This window comes from Galleria mellonella, unplaced genomic scaffold, assembly GCF_026898425.1.
Source record: "Galleria mellonella isolate WM207_F2 unplaced genomic scaffold, CSIRO_AGI_GalMel_v1 utg146, whole genome shotgun sequence".
Lineage (NCBI taxonomy): Eukaryota > Metazoa > Arthropoda > Insecta > Lepidoptera > Pyralidae > Galleria > Galleria mellonella.
The window spans coordinates 7143814-7165872 of record NW_026441999.1 but is presented as its reverse complement, the minus strand read 5'-3'; the positions used below and the strand labels follow the sequence as shown (position 1 = coordinate 7165872).

Sequence of the window (22059 nt, the reverse complement as noted above, 5' to 3'; positions counted from 1 at the left end):
GAAACAGTATACTCTGTTATGTCCATGGTACTGCTCATGTCTATAGGCGACGGTTACCACTTTCCATCAGCTTGTTTGACATTCTAAGATGCATAAAAAAAAATTCATAGACATAGGAGTCTATCAAATGTGTCTATGAAATATCTTGTCAACTATTACTTCATTACTAGTCAAGATTGTTGCAAAACGTATATGTTTATGTTTTTCAGTAGAATTTAATGAAAATATAAACAGACAAGTGTTCGATTGTAAGGCAGTCTATGTTGTTTTTTTTTATGCCGCAAAGGTGGCAAATCTAATATATAAAATTCTCGTGTCACGGTGTTTGTTACCAAACTCCTCCGAAACGGCTTTACCGATTTTTATGAAATTTTGTGTGCATATTGGGTAGGTCTGAGAATCGGCCAACATCTATTTTTCATACCCCTCAATGGTAAAGGTTACCTTCCCCAAAACATTTTTTTTTATTTTTTTGACAAATTTTTACATTTGTATTTTATTATGATTTAGCATTGAAAAATACATAAAAATTCAAATTTTCACGTTTTTCTGATCAACCCCTGTTTTTTGATCGCGATATTTATTACCCGCAATATGGTTGCAAGATGGCGATCGAATATAATAATTGTAATACGATGAATTTTCATGTATATTTCTCGAAATAATGTATACGGTAAAGCAACGTTTACCAAGTCAGCTAGTAGTATAATAAAATATATAATAATAAAATAAGCCCGTCTGATGGTAAACGGTCACTGTAGCCTATGAATGAACGTCTGCAATACCAATATTAATATAAGTAGATATGGGTAAATCAATTGCCTGTTTCCATTTATTACTAATTTCATTTTGTGAGTGTTTCTATGATAGTTTCAAGAAAAGTTGTTTATTTTTTTTTTTATTGTAGAAACTAAACATCTAATGCGACTTGAAGTAAATTTAGTTATATATTATTTCTTTAATTGGTACGTAATTATAGATGTGGAAACAATATACTCTTGTCGAGTATACAGGCTTCTTAATATGACAAACGATGTCGCCAGTGAGGGTGAGCATTTTATTCACGTTTACAAGAGACAGTATTGTAATAAAGTACGTATATACGCAGCAGCCGGCGGCGCCGCCGCCGCCCGCGCCGCCGCCGCACGGCGCCGGCCACACGCTGCCGCACGCGCACGCGCACGCCGCCCACGCCGCGCACGCGCCGCCCACGCACCACCGCACCAACAGGTAGGGAATACTCATAATTTTTTTTTTCTTCACTTAATCCGTTAAAACTGTCCACTGTTAAACATAGGGGGGGAAAGGGATTGTTAGTAATGGGCAGAAGTGTCCCTCTTAAAACAGAACCAAAGCCTAACTGCGCTTGTCAACCCGCCTACTTAGCGTGGCAACTACTGACAAATTTAATTATTATAGATGTGTGTATGTATGCGTATGTGTGTGCGTATATATATATATATATATATATATATATATATATATATATATATGTATATATATATGTATATATATATATATATGTATGTATGTATGTATGTATGTATGTATGTGTATGTGTGTGTATGTATGTATTTTGCATATATAAAAACCGATGAATTGTGTCATTACGCAAATGTGAAACCGATTCATGGCTTAACATAGATATAAATTTGATTATGTATTGACTGTAATTCATCTGTACGTTTTCCAAAAAATAAATAAATAAATAAAATAAAAAACCCCTAAAGGGAGGGCTATGTTCAGCAGTGGACAATTTACGGCTGATATGATGATGATGATGATTATTATTATTAATGTGAAAATTTGTAAAAACAATGACAGAAACTTATTTAAATGAAATTTGGTACATTGGACACAGTATTCGTATAATAATATTTTAACTCAACAAGAGTACTTTATATAGCTTTTTTTAATGGATGATAATGGAATGGTAAAATGGTAGTCCCGCCTGCGCTAACGGTATACGCTGGCGGAACACCGGTGAGAATTTACCATATGGAGACTTTGTACAAAAGTCGATTGCTTGAGTACCTCTGTCCCATTCGTGTTTCTACCGTGAAGCAGTTGTGTTTGCATGGCTGTGTTTCGGTTTGAAGGGTGGGATATAGCGTGAATTTATTGGGTATAGAGGAGTAACACCTGAGTCCTCAGGAATGGCAAAGCATGGGGGATATCATGGGCGAAACAGTATACTCTGTTTTTTTTTAAATGTATGATAATGGAATGGTAACCCCACCCACGCTATCGGTATACACCGGTGGGGCACCAGTGAAGGATGATAGGCGAGGATGAAGCAGGTCAGTTAGTGCATCGTGACGAATTCAACAAGAATTGTTCACGATGGTTTCCAGGGGGAGCCACGTGGAGGTCGACCTAATAAGGTATATTCCTAGCAATGGGGCTGTCAAACTCCATTGCTAATAATCCTTTTCCCCCCAATATACTCTGTTATGTCCATGGTACTGTTCATGTGTATAGGCGACGGTTACCACTTCCCATCAGGTGGGCCGTCAGCTTGTTTGCCATTCTAAGTCGTATAAAGAAAAATGTAAGTATAATGTGTTTGTTGGCGGTCCCGCAGCGCGCCGATGCCGCCCAACATGTCGCTGTCGGCGGCGGGCGCGGCCGCGGCGGGGTCGGCCGGGCCGCCCGCGCCGCCGCCCGTGCCGCCGCACCAGAACCTGCCGCCCTGCGCGTCCGCTAACGTCAGTATCCCGTCTCTACTTATCTATTATACCTATCCTTCTCAACTTGTGTTATTTGTAGCTAATTATAAAAATAATAACAATAATAATGCATGAATATTCATTTGAGTTGATAATTTATGATATTTTGATAGTTATTGGAACTATCTTTAAATTTCACAATTTTTTTTTATTGTTTTTTTTTTATTTTTTATTTATTCAGCGCCCCCTCTAACGTCAGTATTACACCCGAACGGGCATCCTTCTCAACTTATATTTAAGACACCACGCCGGCATACACAGACCATCAGTGTATGCCGGCTGGAAAACCCAGCGACCCGGAGGTCGTCGCCTCCGGAGTAGAGGCCGGGGTAGTAGGGTACGCCCCGAGGCCCGTACCTCGCCCGCCCGCACATCATCCGGCGGGCAAGAGAAGACCGTGTTGATGTTGTTCAACTTAATATTATTTTTAGCTTGGTTTTTATAATTGAATATTGGATCTTTGGGTTTATTAAACTATTTTATTTATTTATTTATTTATTTAATAAAACTTTAATGGGCAGTGAAATTCTATGTACATTACATATGGTGAATTTAACACCGGACGGTGTTCTCTACCAGTCTACCAGTGAACCATCCATGGACAAATTGGACAAATTAAATAAACTATCTTTAAGTTTCTCTATTTTTTTTTTCATTTGATTTTGTTGATCAATAAGTAATTGTATACTAGTTTTGATAGTTTTTTAACCGACTTCAAGAAAAGGAGGCTATCAGTTTAGTTGTATATGTTTTTTATATTTGTTACTTCAGAATTCCGTCGTTTATCAATCGATTTGGAAAATCCTGTTTTTATTTATCTGAAAAAATATATATTGCAGATTGATTTCATAGAAATTTCATCAAAATCGCTTCAGTAATTATTTTGAATTAACAACTCAAAGTAACTGGTTTACATAGCAACTTGATTGAAGTTTTTTTTTTTTTTTTTTAATAGAACAACGTTCTATTTACTTATAACACTTTATAGTGAAGTCTTAAATTGTAGGATACCTGCAGAATTTTTAAGTACAATGGCGGACTTATCCCGTAAAAGGAATTTCTTCCAGTCAACCCGTGACTGTTTGTTAGAAATTGTGAAATGGTAGAGACAAAAAAAAAATATTATCTATTAAATTATGATGGTTTGTCACATTCCATTCGTTTTTTGTTCTATGGTTGACAGATAGAGAACGTGTTAAATCTGCCATATAGATAGATAGATAGATACTCTTTATTGTTCCCTCCAAAAGATTACAATAGTAAACTTATTATAAATATAAATAATTACAAGAAATAATCACAATGAGAAAACAACAAACAAATATATGCACTTATATATATTTATTTAAATAAATAAATAAATAATTATTATACAGGGCCCGATGGCACCACCGACCCCGCCCGCTGCCCCTCAACCGCCGCCCATGGTGAGTCCAGACATAATATTGTACAATATAGCTTCCTAATAGTACGATTGAAGTAATTGTAACCCTGCCTGCGCTATCGGTATACGCTAGCGAGGCACCAGTGAGGGGTGATAGGTGACGATGAAAGCAGGTCAGTTAGCCCATCCTGGGGGATGTGCTAATATACCGACGCATCCCTCGAGTGGTAGGGTGAGCACGCCAGCCACCCTGTCTTGAGAGAGGAGACCTGCTCTTATCATCTGGGGACGGGTCGCTGCTGTCGGAGATGTGGGTGCGAAAGCGAACCCATGTCTCCGACATACGGCACCTCGAGGGTATATCGTCTGGTTTTTGGTGGGTACACTCCCATTTTACAGGGGGATTCCCACAGTACCCGTTCACCCCCCCACAGGGTGTATCGGTCTGCATAAAGCATTTTCCAGACGTTAAAAAAAAAGGTCAGTTAACCCATCCTGACAAACTCTACAAGAATTAACCACGATGGTTTGCAGGGGGAACCGCGTGGAGTTCGACCTGATAGGGTATATTGCTGGTAAATCGCCATTAATAACAATCCCTTTCCTTCCGAAAAGATAGGTCAGTTAGTCCGTCGTGATGAGTCCTGGATGCAGCATTCAGCACGATGGTTTTCAGGGACCACGTGGAGGTCGACCTGATAGGATATATTGCTAGCAATGGGACTGGTAGTTTTCATTACTAACAATCTCTTCCCCCCTAAAGTCCCAGTATTAGGTATTGGTCTCTCTCCATATCAGCTTACAATGACACGTAGCAGATAATACTACACTGAAATTAGCCAGTAGTTCAATATTTACTAGTATTATAGCTCGTATGGTCCCGGCATAGAATAGGCCACCCCTTTCCCGGGGGAAAGTCATAACAGGCGACTAAGGGATGGCGAGGAATGGGCAGCAGCGTCCCTCTTAAAACATCTCTAAAACCTAACTGCGGTTGCCAATCCAATCAAGGAGTGGTAATTACTGGCAAAACTCTCCAAGAGTGAGGCTTATTTTCAGCTGTTAAAGTAAGTTGATATGATAAATATGAAAGCGAGTCTGGACACACAGACACACATACAGACACACAGAGACACACACAGACACACAGAGACACACACACACACACACACGCATGCACACACACATTCGTAATACTTATTCATACATGTGTATTAGTGGTGAGATCTAAATGAAATAATTGCATTACACAAATTAGTTACACAATTATCAGTACTGCTAAAAAGCCTATGTTTAATATCTATATGCATGTATGGTATAACACGTGTACTGCTTCCTACAGGACACGCTCAGCCCAGTGTAGGAGGCAATGATACATTCTGTGCTAATACAAACATACTTTGTTAAATAAATATTTTATTTTATTTATTTGTTATTTTTTAGTATTTACAACAACCATTTACTTGACTAATTAAACGGTAGTGGTTAATTAAATGATATTGTGAATATATTTTGTTTATTTTGTCAAACAGATGTCGCAGCCGCCGGCGCCGGCCGCGGTGCCAGCCGGCGGGCCGCCGCCGCCGCCGCCGCCGCCGGCGGGCGTCGCGGGCGTCGCGGGCGTCGCGGGCGTGTGCTCGCCGCCGCCGCCGCCGCCGCCGCCCGCGCCGCCCGCGCCCGACCCCGCCGGCCTGGCCGCGCAGCTGCAGCAGGCCCGCCTAAAGCGGACCAACACCGCGCCCAGGGTGAGACAGCACGCTCGTACACATGTACTACTATACAGTACGGAGCGCCGGGGGAAAACGGATTGTTAGTAATGGACACTGAGAATCACATTGCTAGCAATATACCCAACCAGGTCCACCTCCTCGCGGTTCCCCCTGGAAACTATCATGGTTTATTCCTGATGAATTCATCATGATGCGCTAACTGGCCTGTTTTCATTCTCATCACCCTTCACTGGTGCTCCGCCAGCGTATCCCGTTAGCGCAGGCGGGGTTACCATGCCATTTTCACCCATTAAAAAAAAAAAATAGTGCGCCATCTACTCACAAAACAACCACAGCTAATTAAAATATTGCTCAAATCTAGAAATAACAATCGGTAACAATCCAATATTCACCTATGTGCTTACGGTTACGAAATAATAATAATAAGACATTACAGCATAGGTTTCTTTAAAAAAAGGGATAAAGAGGTTTATTCAAGGTCGGCAACGCACGCGCAATACCCCTGGATTGCAGGCGTTCATAGGCTACGGTAACCGCTTATCATCAGGTGAATCATATTCCTGTTTGCCACCTCAGTGATATAAAAAATTTACTTAATCTTTAAGGTAGTAACTTAAGCTTAAATGTAGGGGAACCTGAAATAAAAAAAAAAAAAAATAAGCAGAACTTACGTGATAGATTTAAGATAATTAGATATATGTCTACGCAAATGTTTGTTCGTAAACACACGTGGTTTAACGGCTTGCTAAATGTAACTGAAAGTCACTGAATTAATTTTCTGATTTATTTCTTGTAACACACAATGACAAGTACGGTATAAATAGTACATTACTGCAGCGGCCAGCAACTGAGGCATTGATGGACGAATGTGAAAATGTGGGCCGAGGCGTAGCCGAGGCACACATACGTGAGTCCATCAATACCTAGTTGTGGCTAAGGCTTGTATAGTATTTTTCTCAAACAATGCACAGAAATCAAAAACACAATTTTATTTTTTAAGTTCAATGAAGAATAACGAACAATAATAATTTTTCACGTGCCAAATTGTTCCTTTGTTTTTTTTTTTCAACAAACAGCTTTCTATTTGCAAGCCAGTTCGAAATTTAAATTAAACCTTGTATTAGTTACCTCCTTGGTAGCCATGATTCAAAGTAAAAGATTATTCCCTTTTTGTAAATTACAGGACAGATATGAGTTTACATAGTAATTTATCTGGCCGTAAAACACGACAGAAATTGATTTTTATACAACTTTTGCCGGCCGCTGCCCGCATGTATCTGGCCAGTACGGCAATTTTGATTTATCTCGAAGAAGATTGTCAAAATAATGCACACATTTCCAAGCATGTTTGAGAAAAAATATAATTTTCTCCTAATATTTTTATTGGTATGTACTCACTTGTATGAATATTTCGACAGCAAACTGTGACTGGTGAGGCGGCGTCTCCCCCCGGCGGGGCGGAGCACTCCGGCTCGTCGTCGTCGTCGGGCGGCTCCGCGGCCGGAGGAGGAGGAGGAGGAGGAGGAGGAGGCGGCGGGGGAGGGGGAGGCCGCGCCGGCACGCTGCACTGCATGATGAACGAGATGGCACGCACGCTCGCACGCCGCCGCGCACACCTCGACCGCGCTGAGGTAACCGGACACGCACACGCACACGCATACAAACACACGGACCACACGTAGTTACAAGGGGGGAAAGTAATGGCTAGTAATAAGGTTTTTTTTGATAGGTGAAAATGGAATGGTAACCTGCGCTAACGGAACACGCTGGCAGAGCACCAGTGAAGAGTGATCGATGAGAATAAAAACGGGCCAGTTAGCCCGTCATGATGAATTCATCAGGAATTAACAATGATAATTTCCAGGGGGAACCGTGTGTAGGTCAACCTGGTTAGGTATATTGCTAGCAATGGAATTTTCAGTCTCCATTACTAATAATCCCTTTACCCCCCCCCCCCCCCCCTGATAAGAAAGTTAGTCTCCATTGTTACTAATATACCCTATCAGGTCGATCTCCATGTGGTTTCCCCTGGAAACTATCATAACTATCGTTGAATTCGTCACGATGGGCTAACTAACCTGCTTTTCATCCTCACCTATCACCGCTCACTGGTACCCCGCCAGTGTATACCGATGTGTTTTTTGTTAATGGTGAATGTGAAAGGGACTCCATTTTCCGCACTTAGCCTCTCATTTGGGCCATTGTGCGTATGAGTCGTGGCTAGTGCAGCCAACCTAGCTCCGCCCAGAAGCGCAGAAGCTTCCTGGGTTCTTCACAGGCCTCACGGACCGACCTCACCGTTCCGAGGATTTCTAAACGTTGATGGGCCACAGCCTCACATTCCAGGATTACGTGAGCAGCCGTTTCTTCGGCGTTGAAACAGCCTCGACATAGAGGGCTGTCTGTGGCTCCTATTGTGTATAGATGTTTGTTTAATGGACAATGACCCGTTATTGTCCCTATCATTGTTTTGAGGTTTTTTCTGTCTAGATGTAATAAACGTTTTGATAGTCGTTGATTCAACATGGGTACGGCCAATTTTGATTGTCTGCAATCAGTAGCCTGTATCCATCTTTGGTTTTGTATGTCAGAGGATCTTTGACGAATCCACATTCGAAGTTGTGAGAATGGAAGAGGAAGGAGTGGATACGGGCCTACCACCCTCGTTCCTGAGCCTTTCCTAGCTAGATCGTCTGCGGCATCGTTACCATAAGATCCACTGTGCCCTCTTATCCATTGGAGGATAATACGGTTATTGGAAGATATCCTATCCAGTGAATGGTGGCATTCAATTATCAGTTTGTTGTTTGTCTTGTTGTTTCGTAATGTTTTTAGTACTGCTGCGCTGTCGGATAAGAATCTAATGCTATAACCATTTATTCCTAGCTTATGTATAACTGCAGCAGAAATTTTGTTAATGGTATGGTAACCCCGCCTGCGTAAGCGGGGTTACCATACCATTAACAAAAAACACATAGTTACCCCCACCGCGATGAGGTAACGACGATCACACATACATATACAGTCGGCACATTTTTTAATGAATGATGAAGGAATGCTAGCTCCACCTACACTATCACTATATGAGCGAGGTGATGTTAGCAGCTCACCAGTTCAGAAATCTCAACTCAGACTCACTAGTTCAAAACTGAGACCAAAACTCAAGTCAATTGATCCATCATGACAAAAATTTTTTTATGCAACTTAGAATGGCAAACAAGCAGACGGCCCACCTGATGGAAAGTGGTAACCGTCGCCTATACACATGAGCAGTACCATGGACATAACAGAGTATACTGTTTCGCTCATGATACCCCCATGCGTTGCCATTCCCGAGGAATCAGGTGTTACTTCTCTGTACCCTGTAAATTCACTGCCACATCCCACCCTTCAATCCGAAACACGGCCATGCAAACACAACTGCTTCACGGTAGAAACACGAATGAGACAGAGGTGCCCAAGCAAACGACTTTTGTATAGTCTCCGTCTGGTTAAAAATATAAGTATAGTGACATATTGTGATTGTTTTCACAGGAGTCGTCAGCAGATAGCTCAGCAGGTCATACGCCGCCTCGGGCCGAGCGTGCCGCCACGCTTCCACATCGCCTGCCCGCCGGCACTGCTTGTAATGGGGCTGCTGGTGAGTATACATTTTTTATAACAAATAAGGCAAACGAGCATGCGGCTTACCTGATGGTTCATTATCACTTTACATCAGGTGGACCGTCAGCTTGTTTGCCATTCTAAGTTGCATAAAAAAAAATGTCCTTATGTGTTAATGTTCTCGAGTACTAATGACGTTGACATACAAAATATAATAAAATTTAAATAAAGCAAATCATATAGTTAAGTTATAGTATTTAAAATCTATCCCGTGTGATCTTGGCATAGAATAGTTCATCCTCTTCCGTTCCCGTGGCTGTCGAAAGAATCGACTAAGGGAGAGCGAAGGATGGGTAGCAGTATCCCTCTTAAAACATCTCCGAAGCTTAACCACGGTTGCCAATCCGCCTGGCAACAACTGGTAAAACCCCCCTTGGGGAGGCTTATGTTCAGCAGTGGATTGCTAAAGGCTGATTTAATGATTTAAAATCTCATAAAATTTAGCCATTGGTTAATCTTACTTAAGGAGTCAAGGGGCCCTCTGTATCTCACCAAAGGAGAAGAGCGGTTCAAATTTAATAAACATTACCCTACGTTATTAACGGACGTCCCCCAATAAATGTAATTGTTGTTAACAGCCAACTCAGAGCTGCCGTCGCAACAGCAACCTCAGTCGCCGCGTTCAGTTCGTAAGAGGTTCGGCTCGGCCAGTGAGGAGACCATACTCAAGGTATCTAATACATCATATTACTAATTGTATACATACATACATATATTGTTATTATATATTTTAATATTTTATTAAACTGTATATTTGTTTATGTATTAATAGTTGTAGCACTTCAGCTGCCCGCTAACGAAATGCTTTCTTACTGTACTTACGGTTGACTGGAAGAGATCTCTGTCAGAGATAAGTCCACCCTTGCTCACAACATTTATAAATACATTATTTTATATGTAATGTGTGTGTGTGTGTGTATATATATACAGGCGGGGTTACCATTCCATTATCATCCATTAAAATATATATATATATATATATATATATATATATATATATATATATATATATATATATATATATGGAAAATATTCTACCGCCGTATAACCCTACCAAATTCAGATACAACCCGCTTGCATACTTTCTACATAAACTGTGTCGAATATATAATCTAGTAATGTAATATTTGTCACTGAAATATAATTGACATATCAAACATTTTCTATACACTAACTTGTTTTGTTTAACCTTTTTTATAAATAAGAGCGTTAAATTCTTGACTTCAATATCGGTAATTGAACAATTCTATCATATCGGTTTGAAGGGTGGGATATGGCGTGAATTTACAGGGTATAGAGGAATAACACTTGAGTCCTCAGGAATGGCAACGCATGGGGGGGTATCATGAGCGAAACAGTATACTCTGTTATGTCATGGTACTGTTCATGTTACTGGTCATGTTCAGGCGACCGTTACCACTTTCCATCAGGTGGGCCGTCAGCTTGTGTGCCATACTAAGTTGTATAAAAAAAATCGTTCTATTAATATTCCATTAATAATAGAAGATTTGTATCCGGGAGTCTTTTAATGTATGATAATGGAATGGTAACTCCGCTTGCGCTAACGGTATACGCTGGCGGAGCACCAGTGAGAGGTTATAGGTGAGAATGAAAAGGCAGGTCAGTTAGTCCATCGTAATAAATACACCTGGAATTCAGCACGTTGGTATCCAAGGGTGACCGCGTGAAGGTTGATCTAACAGGCTATATATTGCTAGCAATGGATCTGGTAGTCCGCATCACTAACAATCCCTTTCTCCCATATCCAGAAGCAGGATGTTGGTGATGATAGAGATAATGATGATGAATCTTGTTAACAGCAAGTGAACGGGGGCAACGAGGGCGGCTGCGTGTCGGCCGCTGAGTGGGACGCGTTCAAGCAAGAGATGCTGCGTGAAATGCGACAGCAACTCAATCAGGCCAAGAAAGAGATTATAGACGGTCAGTGGAGTAGTTCATACTGTTTTTTTTTTTTATTATACCAGCTGTTTACTGTCCACTCTTGGACATAAGCCTCCTCCATAAATGGGGGGGGGGGAGGGGGTTACTAGTAGTTGCCACGCTTGGCAGGCGGTGGCAACCGTAATTAGGCTTTGGTGACGTTATAAGAAGGACGCTGCTTCCCCCATCCCTCGACCACTAAGTTCCCTTAGTTGCCTCTTACGACACACAAAGGAAAGGAAGGGATGACCTATTCTATAGAGAAACCACATGGCAATTTTCTAACTGTATTCTTATTAATTTATTTAATACGGGTGTAACACAGAAATTAGAATATATTTTAATAATAAAAAATCCTACATTTATAGTACATATATAGGAGTTATTCTATAAGTGTATATGCATTTCATATAATGTTAATGCTTGCCCAGATAAACAGATTTTGACGGAAAAATCATACATGTTTTTCTCTAAATATGTGGTAAAAAAAATATAGCTATTTTCCGGCGGCTTTATTCGTGCGTTTTGTGTTGTTTTCTTGGAATTAACTGCAGAATATATAGCCTATGGTAGTAGCATAGTGTAGAATAAATAAAAAAACATTTTTAGCATCGCCTTAATAGTTTCAAAATTACCTTCCTTACCTTCTTTATTATAAACAAACATTACCGCCTTATTTTATTTCTTTAGATTAACAATTCTTTTTTTTTTTTATTACAGCAATGAAGGCAGAGTTTGCGCGCAGATAAAATTAAAGCGCGCTACCCGAGTGAAGCTAGTCCACCGCGCCGGATACCGGTGAACAACTATTTTACGTCTTAGTTATTTAATGAATAGGGGATCACTGTTACCCCACTGTAACGACCGTGAACTCAGTAGGAGCAAACACGGGGTCAACGTGACCACAACTTGAATATAATTAATATATTGATCGAGACGAATGTAAGAATAACACCATTTATAGCTAATGTTATTTGGGGTAAGTTACCCCACTCAATAAGGGGTTATTATATTATCACTTTTATTATATATATTTATAGGATCATATATTGCATGTTCATATTTAATACATTAATGTAATTCGAATATATGACTTGTTTGTCACACATTTTGAAAAAGTGCTTATCTATTATGAACTATGCTCCTATAAATATGATAGTGTGATAACCTCTCAAGGCATTGGAGGTATGCATATGAGGTCTATTCTACGTTTTTTTTAGTATAATTTATTAATAATTTGTAATTTAAAATGCTTTTGGTCTAATGTAAACCCCCATCGCTATTCCAGGAGTAAAAAAAAAATAATAGTTACCACTGTTCCATGAATTTGAACAAAGTGGGATAATGTTGAATGAACAGACAGCCTCGCCTATTATATTATTAATTATAATAAATGTAATTATATTATGCATTGACATCTTACTGTCAATGGTTAAAAAACGCAGGATTTGGGGTAACTTTGATTATGTTACCCCAAATTTAGCGGTTCTACTGATCCTGTCTTAATTCTGAATCTAATACTATCTAATTATTTAAATATTTTAATAATTATAATTCTTTGTTAAAAATTAAAAAATAATCAATGGTTCTAAAATGTCGCTTTGGCAAACAATATATATCCATTTTGTATAATATTTTTATTTATTTAATTATATCACGCATTTCGTGATAATAGGATAGATTGAGAACTGAAATTACGAAGTATGGTGACGCAGATGAGTAATAAATACTTCTAAATATATTGAAGATAAAGTATGATATATTATATCTAGTAACTATACAGGCTGATCGAAATCGTTAGTTTCCTTCAATTAAAGATGATGTTCTGTCGAAGTATTAGGTCGAAAAACAAGAAAAAAATGTTTAAAGCCAACTTTGATATAATCAGTTTCACCAAAAAAAAACACCCTATATAAGGATGCTAATGATTTCGATCTCAGCCTGTATATTTATATATAATTATAATAACAATTTGTAATTGTTTTTTGACTATGCAAAGGTCCTAATCAAGACTGTACAAAATGAAGATTGAACAAAATAGCCTAATTTCTTTTTTTTTTTTTTATAAAAATATACGTAAATACACGTTCGTGTGTGGGTGATGACGTGTTTTTTAAATTTACACAGTTTTTTAGTATAATTTATACTAAAATATGGTTTTTTTTTGCACTAGTACTCTATCAGAGTTTAAATTTAATTGTTCTAAAAGGAGTTTGACAGCTGGTTAATTCGTCGTGGTGAGTTCAGTACAAACCAGTCACGATGGTTATCAACCTGACAGAGTATAATGCTAATGGGAACTAGAATCTCCATCACTAAAAAATCCAGCTTAAATACCTTCCACCCAAATGATAATACGATACATGAAAAGTATATAGATACGACAGGAATGTGTCGAAAATGCAATCCGAAAATGACCCTAATTATTGCCTCTAATACTTGCCTAGACTTTTAGAAAAATTAATTAACCATCTCTAGTACTAGTAGTGACATCTATATTTATGCTGTCATTGGTTTTTTAGAGATGTAAAAGAAAGTGGTAACCCCACCTAAGCTGTCGGTATACACTAGCGGGGTACCAGTGATAGATAGATAGGTGAGGACGAAGTCAGAGCAGTTGACCTATCGTGATGAATTCAACGGGAAAATAAATATGATTGCTGGCAAGAAGGAGCGCGTTGAGTCCACCTGATGGGGGTATATTGCTAAGCTTACTACTATTGGGGTTGCCATACTCCATTACAAATAATCGGTAAATACGGGAGTTATTTACCCACCAGATATTTCGTTTATAATTTAATCGTTTAACGTATCTGGTAAAAGTAATTGCTTCCAACAAGTTCGAAGAGTTAAAAATATAAAATAAACACTAAATAAGATAATTGTTCACCAGTATTAGCTCGGTACAATGTGATGATGATGGAGATGGTGTAATAAACTAAGTTGCCAAGCGCTGTGGCCTCCGACAACGATGTGGCAACACAGTAGTGTGTTAAGTGTTGCCATCTTATCTCGGTCTACGTATAAGTCGTGTTTACACTGATTTAATAAATATATATAAATAATGTTCTATTAACGATTAACGATTCAGTGGTTGTTCATAAAAGTACAAGATACGATGACTACGGTAAAATATCGTGGTTCTTCGTGTTAAAGTTGAACGGTAAAATATCGTGGTTTTACAAAAGAGTGGGTATTTTGAAACTTAGTTATGTGTTAATATTGACTAATGTGGATGCAAATGTAGATTCAAAGCTTATGATTGTTTTTTTTTTTTAATTCAACTTCTGTATTTTTTCTTCGTAATTTGGTGTCCATATATTGTGGGTACCATAAGTAACTACTATCAAAATGTTGCCATATTCAACCATGTATCAATAGTTTTTTTTTTTTGCAAAATGTACTGTAATTTCTTGACAAAACAAAAACGATATGAAAATACGAGTAGTTGAGAGACTTATAACACATTTTTTTTTTAGTTACGTGGATTATATTTTTATCATTTTTTTTTTAATAATCGCTTTCAATGTGGTGCTTTTTGATTTCTAAAATTAGAGAATCTATTCCATATATTTTATTTAATTTATGGTCGTCATATCAGTGTAAACACGACCTAACAGAAGTTGCTAGGAATAGTGTTGCAACATACAGTTGCAATACGTTTCCACGCATTATCGATTACGACAGACCGAAGTCGATTTAAAAAAAACTAGATTTAGCGCACGAATATCGAAGCATAAAAAAAGTTGTGTTTTTTTTAATTTTATACTTAATAAAGTATTTATTCGGATACGTATTATGTACGTAGTGGATAAGAGTTCGGATATTTTACAAAAGGAATCAATATTTACTATTGGGGTTAGCGGATATTTTTTTTTTCTTTATTATTTATATAATAATAAAGAAAAAAAGAAACTTAAAAATTATATGTATAAAACGCAATTTTGCAAATAATATTCGATTTTGTTGAAAATTCTACAGAGACTATCGACCGACATATAATTAAAAGTAACAGTAAATGATGAAGTATCATTAATAAATCGATCTATAATAATAATGCCTATAAATTTGTTCGATTAATATCGATCAATTCGTTAAATATAATCGAATTAATTGGAGTAATTGGGACTCTTTTGTATTACATTTTGAAACGACTGTATCAATCGAGCAACTTTATAGACAATTTAATGGGTAACAATTTTTTTTTTATTATAACACCAATAGTAAATAATGTAACGTTAAAAATTTATATATATATGTGTAATATTCATATAGCGTCAAGTTATATAACTAGTATGTAACTCGATATTTATTGTACTGTTTCGCGTAATTTGTACGCGACAGTATAGTGTTAAGACGTACCTATTACAGGATATATTTAAATTGAGAACTGTTAAATGTCACTGTCACTGGCTGGTGACATATGGATTTTATTCCATATTCAAATTCTTATTTAATCTATGGCATAGTTCTGAAAAAGCGCGCGAATTTTAAAATAGCCACATTTTAAGGTTACTAATTGAATGATTTAATAAGTTATCGATTTTGAAATATTGCGAAAAATAGAAACAGAATTTTGAAAAAAATGCAAAACATAGATTAAAACATTTAAAAGTTCTTTGCCAATTTAATTATGCTCTGTAAATACTGATAATATACTATGTAATTGAATATATGTAATATTCTATGCAATGTATATAAAATCTTTTGCCGGGTAAAATTGACATATTTATGGGCACCCTATCTTCCCATACATTAATGTCTTCCATAATAAATAAGTTTAAAAAAATATTTTCAATACATTTTGGTAATGTTTTTAATCTGGCAACAATGATCCACGGTAACTGCTGTAATCGTTTTGGCGGGAAATTATTACTTGTTTTTTTTTTATACAACTTAGAATGGCAAACAAGCTGACGGCCCACCTGATGGAAAGTGGTAACCGTCGCCTATAGACATGAGCAGTAGCATGGACATAACAGAGTATACAGTTTCGCCCATGATACCCCCATGCGTTGCCATTCCTGAGGACTCAGATGTTATTCCTCTGTACCCTGTAAATTGAATGAAGTGAATCATAGTTCAGAGTTTAAGTCAATCTTATTTTTTTTTAAACTTGATATTTTATTATTAATTTATATTATGTTTACAATTTATTGTGTATCATAATTTATGACCGTCTGTAACTATTGAAAAAAAAAATATCTTAACCTTATTTTTTATTGAAATTTCTATTTTAATATCCACAAAAATCTTACCTAAGTTTAATTTAGTCTCAAATTAATTAAAAAGAAAAAATAAAACAAAAATTTCATATAAACATTCCAAACGCATTGTCCAGAATCATAAAAAGCCGATTGATTGAAGTAAAAATTTATATATCCAACCAAAATACTACATGAAACGATATTTTTAACATATTAGGGTGTCCAATACACATAAAAGCAGAACAAACAGGCCAAACTAGTTAATAAGTGCTTCACAATTCGCTGATAAATAGCAGGCTTTCGAAAAAGCGTTTACCCGACAAAAGGTATATTGATATATTATATGAAATGTATCATGTAACTATAAAGGGAGTACATATATGTAGCAGTACAGGCATTTGGTTTACAAATTACACGATTTCCGCTTTAAATTGTATTAGCACCTGGATTTTTAACATAGACATAGATGTACGTAGATGTCGCAAACGCATGTGCTACAAATAAGACCCCGATTTTAACTAAATATCAATTCAGAGTCATTTTTATTTTAATTTTTTTTTTTCATTATTATTTTCTATTTCGTAAAAAGGGTGATTAAAATATTAAAGTATAAGTTTACGTGGTCGGACAAATTTACAGACAGAAAAAAAAATCACTAACGTATTATGGCGAAAGCAATAAGGACGTAGACAATAATGGTGAGAGATTGATTACTAATAAGACGCTTCTAAGACCAACTATTCACAAAATAAATTGAAAAACAAAATAAATTGATTAATTGATTCAAGTAAATTTAAATTTAAGCATTGTAATCGTCTTACTAAGTTCTCAATACAGGTCTCAATCAGGACAGGCCCAGCCTAGTGTAGGAAGCAATGATAAATTCTGTGCTAATACAAACATACTTTGTTTAATAAATATATCTTTATCTACCTTATCTTTGTCAATACCAAATGTTACAAACAAAACAGTTATATACAACTAACTAATTTGGCGAAACGCTTGCCGGTATATAAATCGAGGCACGTGCGTCATCTCTGTCCATCTATGTCTATGGTTTTTAGTTATAGGTACACGACTGATCGAGCATTCCATTCGAACGTGGTGTTGCCATGAACTTTACAGCAATATTGATTTTGTATTAATGGTTCCAAGTATTGATAATGAAATTGCAACCTTACTCCTATTTAAATTTGTATGTTTTTACAACGTTATCTTATAAATACAGAAATAGATAATAATTGTTTTCATGATTACATTTTTAGAAAGAATGGCAACGCATGGAGGGTATCATGGGCGAAACAGTATACTCTGTTATGTCCATGGTACTGCTCATGTCTACAGGCGACGGTTACCACTTTCCATCAGGTGGACCGTCAACTTGTTTGCCATTCTAAGTTGTATAAAAAAAAATACTATCGCCATTTTCGTTCAAAACTTAAATGGCAGTGTCTTACTTGAAAATTATTGTTACATGAATGATCCATCCCATTACATGGGTATTTATAATGTCACAGCTTTATTCTTTTTGGCATAAGGTCGCAATTCTATTGTTCACAAGTCAAATGTAATTAATTCTGCTGTAAAGACTCATGGCTCAAGGCCCTGGTCGACTTTGGCCTACATGAAAACTGTACAATATGTACAACACGCCATTTTATACAAGTCGATTTCGAGTTTTTAATATTGTCCTTACAAAGTCCTCTTTTGGGATCACAACAGTTGTATAACCTTTTTTTCCTATTTATCTTTTTCAGTAAAGAATCTTGGCATGTATTCTTTTTTTATAGAAATTTTAAAAATAATTATTAAAAAAAAAGGTTTGTTCGTTTTATGCACTGAAAAATCATGCCAAGTTGTTTACATATAAATAAGAAAAATAGATTATAACGAAATGAGCTTTTCGTTTACTTTTTTTTTTTATATAAAAAAGAAAAAAAAACTGGTGCTCAAAGACGCGTATTAATATATCTAATTTTTTTTTTTTTAGTTGTTGACTGACTATGCATTTTTTTAATATAGTGTTTTTATGCGTGATTGAACAATGGCAGATTCCTTAGTATTCCAATTTAAGAAGTTGTATCTTATATATACGCTAGAAAGTGATTAACACTTAGTGATATTTATTATAACTATTGTAATATGTAAGGAAAAATACTAGTATTAATATTAAAAAAAAAAAAAACATTTTAATATAATAGAAAAACTAACCAAATTTTAGTTGGATTTTTAATTTTATTAAACTATTATGTATTGGTCTCAGTTATGTCAAAGATGGTATTTATTCAGTGTAGAAGAAAAAAAAACTGTTTCGGTACAGAATGTGTATTCCGCTTAGTCGATTCACTTGTGTATTATTTTTTGTAGTAAATGTGCGTGATAATGTAAAAATAATTGACGTGAAGACTTGGCGCTGTCGCTGCCGAGCGCCGCGTCCCTAGTATTTTGTTTTAAAGATTCATATTTTGTTAGTTCAGTTTTCGGTGCAAATGGATGGATTCCGTTATTTTTGTAAATTATTGTCATGTTAAAATATTATAGTATAGGTTACCACGAGTTATATTGGAAACTAAATAATTTTGTAGTCACTTGAAATATTGTACATATAATTTTGGTATTGAATTATATTTTTTTTTGTGATCATATATTTTTTGTTTTTATTTTTCTTTTTCTTTTATTGTTTTGTTACTTGCAGGAATACCCAATCGCTAACAGTTACCGAGCCTTATTGGCTTTATAACTGGCATACAATTTTTTATCATTTGGATAAAAAAAAATTCCGAACTTGGCCATTTGTTTCAGAACAATATTTTCAATTCCAAAATCCTTGTTTGTTTTTTTTTCCCCACTATTTTAAGGTTTTATACTATTAATGAAATATTGTATGTATAAATACAAAAATATACATGAGGAAGGGTCAGTAAACGCCAGTTATTGGTAAAAATGTTAACATTATGTTTATGTATGTTGTAGAAATAATACAAATCATACTGTCTGTATGTATTTACCATAAATATATAGTTGAAAGTTAGCTTTTCAGAGTGCTAAATCATATTAATACATAGGGAGGGTGGCGCCCTCTGTTGCGAGAAGTCAAGAGTTTTATGCCGTTTACATTCATGAAGAGCTCTGACGATTTTAATAATAAATATTTGTTACTTCAGCACATTGTAATGAATTACGAATTTGAACTATTATTTTTTGCTTTTATGTAAATTTTTAATCGCTCGATATATCAGAGTCCGTTATTGGACATTTATCCGTCGTCTAAATGACTTTAATGCTGGAACAGCTTAGCTTTAGTACTGCTTCACCTTCCGATGGTTGCGGGTTTGATCCCCGTGCAATATAAATACAAGTGTGAGTTTAAATGTTTTCTATGTATTTAATTTAAAAAAGTATATATATTTGGTACTTGTCATACTCAAAGTAGAAGCACGACTTTGTTTGTCACAAGATGATACTGTATGATTTATCCAAAAGTTTTTGTTTTATTAAAATTTATTATTAACATAAAAAAAATATTAATTATAAAAAATTTGTTAGTACTCTTATCTCACCCTTTTCTGCCGTCAAGCAGCTTGCATGCTTTTTTCCGGATTAAAGGGTGAATAAGGAGGTATAATAGTAACTGTGCATTGTGACTTAATGATTAAGGTCATCCATTAGTCCCATTGAGTGTTGCTCAGGTCAAATTCTGGACGTCATTCTGACGTCTACGACTCACTCTAAAGAGACGTCATTCTTTGGTCATTTCATGGTCATAACTGTAAAATGACTAAGAACGACGTCACATCTGACATATTTGACGATGTGTCAGTTAGGCGAGCCTAACGCCATCTCTCGGAATATCACCCAGTCGGAAGTTGGGTTGATTGGTATCTACTAGATTGCTTTTTTTTTTAAAAGATATTTATAAAATATTACCTTTGTTTAAAGGTATATATTCACTAATAACATACATTTAATATAATTAGTTGAAGGGGAATTTAATAAATTTCTACATAGCAACAAAACAATTTTAATATTATTTACCCTATTTTAATTATTCATTTAATTATATAGTTCATTAAATTCTCATTCGGCTAATTATAAATAGTCTTATATATATAAAAATATAAAATAGCTTTAGAAATGTTTATTCTGGCACTAAAAGATGTTTCAATTTTATTGTTGTGCAACATATAATATACATTCTGGGCATTTTAGTCCCACCTTGATAAAGAACGTGACGCCAGATGCGGCTGTCTCGTTCTGTCGTGTAGTAGTTATAACGCATTTATAGATAGATTCATTTGCCATTGTAGAGGTCGGTGTTCCTTCATTTTTAATAGCGAAATTTTTTTTTCATTTCGTCGTATTTTAAACTATGTATAAGTACCATCAAGGATCGAATAAGAGTTTTGTATGTTTCTACATATTTGATATTAATCAATACTCGTAATGTATGAAGGCAAAACATTTTATATCAAATCACACATTGTAATGTTATTTCAGTGACTCAGATATTTTGCTTTTGGCAAATCATTCGCTCGTTCAGTTACTGGTGAATGCAATACGATCGATATTGTTAATTGTAAGGCGAGGTCAGGTGGCGTTTACTAGCAAGATGGCTTTTTGTTATGTGTACATACGCTGAGTCAATAAATTGGTATAAGCGACAAGTCTATACTGTTTTATTTAGAAAATCACCTCTTAAACTATGATTATAAGATGACACTATGGCTGTAGCTTGGGAGGGAGGAAACTCTTAAAAGCTTTGATTTTTTTAAAATCAAATTAAAAAATATATAAGTGTACCCTTTACTGTGTTTACTAATGGGGAAAAATAGTAAAAAAAATCAAAACGATATTTTTATGTATTTATTTTGAAAAAAAAAACATTTGGTATTATTTTTGATACTTTAGGCATTACGGTAATCAAAATATTTAAATTTATTTAACAATGAAACAATGCAAGCCCCGGTATCAAATTTGAAACTTCAGGTGTTTAAGGGTTACGGGGCAATGTCCTACTTCAAAAGGCTCAATGCCTTACCTTAAAATGACAAGACAGAAGAAAATTAGACAGATTCGATTTTTCGCAATCACTTAATTATGGCTTATGCCCTACCAAAAACGAAATTTGTATGTATAAATATATTCATACATACAAATGGATGGTAATGGTAATCCTGCTTACGCCAACGCTATACGCTGGCGAGACACCAATGAGGAATGATAGATGAGAATGAAAAGGACAGGTCAGTTAGTCTATCGTGATGAATACACCTGGAATTCAGCACGATGGTTTTCAGGGAGACCACCTGAAGATATATATATATATATATACTGTAACATCCGTAGTATGTTACAGTATATATAAAAATATAAATTGATAGGTAAACAAATAAAAATTACAAAAG

The 22059-nt window shown here is 36.0% G+C and overlaps 1 protein-coding gene across 4 annotated transcripts in view; it reads left to right on the top strand.

Moving 5' to 3' along the window:
- The window catches only part of LOC113522184 (protein enabled), a 115579-nt gene extending 96280 nt beyond the window's left edge, over positions 1-19299 (top strand). For 3 of the 4 annotated variants that reach the window (XM_052891895.1, XM_052891893.1, XM_052891892.1), the window contains 9 exons: positions 1109-1230; positions 2585-2708; positions 4106-4156; positions 5646-5858; positions 7262-7474; positions 9378-9483; positions 10085-10176; positions 11327-11447; positions 12168-19299. In XM_052891895.1, the coding sequence (XP_052747855.1) occupies positions 1109-1230; positions 2585-2708; positions 4106-4156; positions 5646-5858; positions 7262-7474; positions 9378-9483; positions 10085-10176; positions 11327-11447; positions 12168-12196 (1071 nt within the window). In that variant the 3' untranslated portion in view covers positions 12197-19299. The remainder of the gene's footprint in view (positions 1-1108; positions 1231-2584; positions 2709-4105; positions 4157-5645; positions 5859-7261; positions 7475-9377; positions 9484-10084; positions 10177-11326; positions 11448-12167) is intronic. The other variant, XM_052891894.1, reaches the window with a different exon arrangement.
- Positions 19300-22059: the final 2760 nt, after the last annotated feature.